Source organism: Centropristis striata, chromosome 9 (genome assembly GCF_030273125.1).
Source record: "Centropristis striata isolate RG_2023a ecotype Rhode Island chromosome 9, C.striata_1.0, whole genome shotgun sequence".
Taxonomy (NCBI): Eukaryota; Metazoa; Chordata; class Actinopteri; order Perciformes; family Serranidae; genus Centropristis; species Centropristis striata.
Genome location: NC_081525.1, coordinates 39814319 through 39820169, shown reverse-complemented (window position 1 = coordinate 39820169; position 5851 = coordinate 39814319). Strand labels below are relative to the sequence as shown.

Here is a 5851-nt window from a genome sequence, read left to right as displayed (position 1 = left end):
ATTATTATTATTATTATTATTATTATTATTATTATTATTATTATTATTACTATTATTATTATTATTATTATTATTATTATATATTATATATCATATTATTTTACTTAAAATTACTTTATTTATATTTTTCATTTTATTTATTTTTATATTGTTTATTATCTATTATTACATATTATATTATATTATATTATATACTGTACTATTATTATTATTATATACCGTCTAGTCAATATAGCATTGTTGCCATCATATCACCAGTTTAATTCTATCTATCTATCTATCTATCTATCTATCTATCTATCTATCTATCTATCTATCTATCTATCTATCTATCTAAAGATGTCATATTTGTCTGTTTTGATCACAAAAAGAAGGATGATGATGATGATGATGATGATGCATATTTTCTTATAAATTTAATTTTTGTTTTTTGCCAAATACCACATACACAAATGTAAGTTTTCAAGTAAAAAAACTGATTTATTTTTGTTGATGTCAGAGTTTGAACAGTATATCTCAACTCTCTCCTGTCTACCAACATTACTGAAATGCACTAAATCTATGCACTAAATCTACGCACGACACTTTTCTATGTTATTAATATTATTACTATTATTATTATTATATATACTGTTGCTGCCATTACTATTATTACTATATACTGTAATATACTACTATTATTATTATACCGGCCTTAATTATTATTATTATTATTATTATATATTATATATCATATTATTTTACTTAAAATGACTTTATTTATATAAATAATATATGTCAGAGTTTGAACAGTATATCTCAACTCTCTCCTTTATTTCAGTTTTTTCCATTTAATTATTCTTCTATTTTATTTTTTTAAAATATTATTTACTTCTATTTTATTTTTTGCATTGTTTATCTTTCTGTAACTCGTTTCTTGTTCTTCGTAACTGTGCATTGATGTTTGATATAAAGAAAGAAAGAAAGAAAAAGAAAAATTTTAAAATACCTACAGTGAACAGGAAGGAATCATTTAATTATTGTCATATATATTATAATATATTATATTATATTGTATATTGACCAAAAATATATATATATTTCAAGATTTTTAAAAAAGCATTAATATTTGTTGTACAATTAATTTTGGAAAACATTGATTAGAGATGCATGGACACCAAACCTAATTTTGACTTTATTATTATTATTATTATTATTATTATTTCTATTAAATCATCAAGAACAGCATTGACTCCTTATCAACCAACATGAGCTCTCAGGTCTTCTGATGCGGGTATATTAACTGTTTCTAAAGTAATGCACAAAACAAATGGAGAAACTTCTTTTAGCTACTAAGCTCCACGACTATGTAACACCCTGCCCACCATTAGATATACAAGCTGTTGATATTTTTTAAGATCAAGATTTACTTATTTAGGCAAGCATTCAGCTAATGTAGTTTTTTTTTCTTTTCTTCTTCCATTTTTAATAGTTTTATTTTTGTTTCATATTATCAATAAATAAAATAATATAAAAAAATAAGTAATATTTTTTTCTGAATGTTTTATTCTATTAATATTTAATGTATTTAAAAAATAATAATTTGTCTTTAAGTCATTATTTTAATATTTGTTCATTTTAGAATGATTCATTTTCTATTTATTTTATTTCTATTGTGTTTTTCCACCTTAATTTAATTTTTCACGTCGACTCTTGATGGCACTGTTGTAATAAGAGTGAAGGGAGAAATAAATCTCCTCCAACATCTAGATCAATGCTTCTGAACTGGTCCCAGTCTAGACACAGAAACTCAACACCCAATCAGTTTATTTCCATCCATAAAATATATTCCAACTGCCAGTGGAGACGATAGCCATTTTTGCTTTTATTCGCTACGTTAAATTGTCAGTGACATTAAAAAGTGGTTGTTTGAATTTTAATATAAAATACAAATAGGACAATGTTCATTTCTAGTGTAATAACTGTAAAGTACATACTGTATACAATTAGTATGGTGCATGGCTGGGGATATATATATACAAGTATTATTGGGGAGAAATATCATGCCATCAACTTATGACACTGACAAGGAAAAAAATGAATTTATGTGTATCAGTCACTTCATAGGGAATACTGCTTTGGCTGAAAGATGATGCTTCCCTTGTGTCAATAGATACTCAGACAACCATTCAAATCAATGAACAGACATTGGATAAGAAAACCTGTGTTTTTTTATTGTTATGAATAGAACACATTTACATTTTTGGGCATAAACATTTACTTACATGTGCCCCAGAATAAAGGAAATGACTTGTAATTTCTAAACGGCATTTAAATAATGTGTTAGGATACACACTAGGGCAGAGATGTTTGTGCAGAGGAGATGTTATGATAAAGAGAGATGATAAAGTTCATTAAGTTGATCATTTTGACTTCTCTGTTGAATCCAACTGAACTCTGATGGATGTGAATAAAAGGGATAAAATGAAGTTGAATAAGCGACTGACATGCTGGAGAAAAAAATGTGTTTTTTCATGAAGCACAGGGGCACAAAACGACACCGATTCAGCAAAGGTGCTGATGAAGTTACGGCTTAAACAAAAAAAGAAGGTACAAATGTTACAACTTCTGTGAGACAAAATAAATACAGTGATTTTAAATTCCTGTACAGCAAGAATCAGTATGATTTGGAGTTGTAAAGTAAGTGGAGCACAATTACAGTTAAAAGGGCCAAAAGAACAGAAAACTCAGTTGACAGAGAAGTTTATAGCCTCCAACGTGGAAAATCAGCTCAATCTGATGATCATGACCCAAACAACCTGTGAGGATTAAAGACATTCAGCAGGTTAGTATGCAACAACTCCATTATTTCTCTGACTCTTTAAAAAGGTATTTTGGAAAATGTAGGACAACCTGAACCACAGTTGAATGAGGGAAATGGTTCTAAACATAATTATTAATAACAATAATAGTATAATAACAACAATAACAATTTTATTTTGTATGTGAAATAATAAACATTGCTATTTTTTTTCACTATATTCATTTGCATTTGAGTAAATTTGTCATTACCAAAAGCTAAACAAGGTTTAAAATAGGCTGCTGAAAATGTCTGGCCCACATACATTTCCTTATTTTTAAATATGACCCAATTGAGTTGGTAATTGAACAGTAAAGTGACGTTTCGGCCCTGTAATTGTCTGTACTGCTGCTCTGATGTCTGCATCTGTTTTTGTTTTTTTTGTTTTGTTGCTGCTATTGTTATCTTAATGGCATTGCATTGTATGTGTGATTATATGGCTCTATGTATCCTCATTTTTTATTATTTTCCACTTGCTCATTTAGTCTTCCTGTTTTAGTTTTGTTTTAGTTTTTTTTTCTTTCTTTTTTGGACCTTTATGGATGAGATCTTTGGTGGGTGGGGTTCGTATTGTTTGTTCATGTCTTACTCAAAATGTCAATAAACATATGTTTAAAAAAAAAAAAAAAAAAAGTGACGTTTCGGGACAGAAACAGCCAAAGTCACTTCTTATGACCATTTCTCAAGACATCGCAGCTTGTTCAGCATGACATCCCATCATAACAATAATAATAATAATAACAATAATAACAATAATGCCTCATGTTAAAGCTGATTACTCACAGGATCATGCAGAACATCATGAAGATGTTCCACAGAGCGATGAAGATCCTGAAGTATCGGAGGCTGAGCAGGAACTCTCTGATGTTGTCACCTGAAAGACAGGTTAGTTTGAGGCAGAGCTTAAAGAGCTGAGTTTAACTGAGACACTCACACATACTAACTCACCTGTTGTCGGTGATCTGGAGTCATCTCCAAATCCTTGGGACTCCTTCCTTTTTCTGAAAAACATCCACAGTTAAACTCTTAACGTGTCTATTTGTCTTTGTATCTCTGGTGTGAGGTTTTAAACACCGTGTCTGTTAATACTCACAGTTTAAAGTTCAGCACAGCCCCTGCATTCACTAGTAAGGTCCTACAGTAAGCAGGGACAGACAGACAGGTAATACATGTTATTTACCTGCGGAGCTAACGCTAGCTAGCTGCTGAGCTGGCATTAGCATCGAGCTAGCCGGTTATTCAGCTTAATAAACCGCCACCTAACCAGCAACACATCGCACAATAACACACAAACAAAACATTTCCACTAAAATAAAGCTGTATCGTGTGTGAAACATGTCAGAAACCAAACAAATTACCCGAATATCAACAGATCTCCGATCATTTTCACATCACCTCAGAGACGCTTTACTTCCGTGTTCGTCTACGCAATCAGGAATGTGACCAATCATGTTTCAGAGCTGGGTTTTATTATTAACCCTGAGTTTAGACTGTCAGGTTCCTTCAAGGCTGTGTGCCTTCTCTCTGCCATACAGGGATATTTCATTTCACTAATAATAGCAATAAATGGTGAAAAAAGGTTAAAGGTATGGTTGGGGGGAAATAGATAGGAGGTGTAATCTATGGCAGCTGAAAAATTCCACCTGAAAGACGAATATTGGGGGAAAGTAACACTATTTTATACCACACCATACCGGAGCAACGCGCGCCCCCTGTGGACAAGAAATGTAACAGCAGCGGATATATTATATTATATTATATTATATTATATTATATTATATTATATTATATTATATTATATTATATTATATTATATTATATTTTATTTTATTTTATTATACATAAAAAAACGTTTTTTGCAACGAAATGCATACTCCTGTTTTGGGGAAAAAATATGTTTCTTGCAGCTTTTTTAATATATATATATATATATATATATATATATATATATGATTTTTGATTTTATTGATTTTGATTTGATATATATATTATACTATACTATACATATATTACATATTATTATTATTTTTTTTATTTTTTTATTTTTTATTTTTTACTGACACAAATATCAGAATGTTCTCCCTTAGAGAGATGAACTCTAAAAAGGTAACTGTGGTTGTTATTAATATTGACCTCAGACAGTTTCTGGCTATGAACCTTTATAGGTACAGCATAATTTCAAGTCCCTTTAGTCTTTAAATTCAGAAACTCAGTGAATGATTAAATTATTTAGTTACATTATGAGATTTAATATGTCTTTGCTTTCACAAACCAAACCAAATTGAGATCAGTATTCAAGAACAACAATATAAAAAACAATATGACTTAGACAGTCGATTAGATGCTGTTATATAAAACAATACATCTATAGAGAGATGAGGTGCAAAATTATTTATTTTGTAGAAGCATTTGGATTTTGGTGTCTCTTACTTTTTGATAAAATGGTACAACGTTTAGGAAGGATCATTCCGATGAATGATAAAATTAAGACATTTTCTTTCTTCATACTTCCTGAAAAGTTAAGTTAAGTTATTTATTTGTTTCATAGCACCAACATTTTTATACTGCATATTCATATTTATTCTGCACTGGAATTCTACTCCTTAATACATACTCCTTCTTTAGACACTTTATTTGTATTTTTACATTACATTTTTATTGTATTTTTATATTTTATTGCCTGAAGTATGCCTAGGTTGTTCTTTTTATTTAATTATTTAATTGTGTTGTTATTGTCTCTGTGTGTAATGCTGCTGCTACACTGTAATTTCCCAGCTTGGGATAAATAAAGTCTAACTATCTATCTATCTATCTATCTATCTATCTATCTATCTATCTATCTATCTATCTAAGTCAACATTTTGCATTTTTGGAGACGCAATGTTTTCACTTTTCGTGTCTTGGCTGCCCTCTAGTGGTGGAGGAGCTCATTGCTCTGATTCTTATTCTCAAGAATGAAAAGCAAAAACAGAAAAATAAATAAATGAAACATTTTATTAACATACATAGGCC

At 29.6% G+C, this 5851-nt stretch overlaps 1 protein-coding gene across 1 annotated transcript; it reads right to left on the bottom strand.

Annotated features, from left to right (window-relative positions):
- Positions 1 to 2192: 2192 nt before the first annotated feature.
- smim7 (small integral membrane protein 7) lies at positions 2193 to 4293 on the bottom strand. The gene is made up of 5 exons (XM_059341476.1): positions 4198 to 4293; positions 3933 to 3974; positions 3788 to 3840; positions 3623 to 3713; positions 2193 to 2798 (listed from the first exon to the last, which is right to left on the bottom strand). Exons 1-5 carry the CDS (start codon positions 4221 to 4223, stop codon positions 2783 to 2785), a joined length of 228 nt encoding a protein of 75 aa, XP_059197459.1. The 5' UTR covers positions 4224 to 4293; the 3' UTR covers positions 2193 to 2782.
- Between the last annotated feature and the right edge of the window lie 1558 nt (positions 4294 to 5851).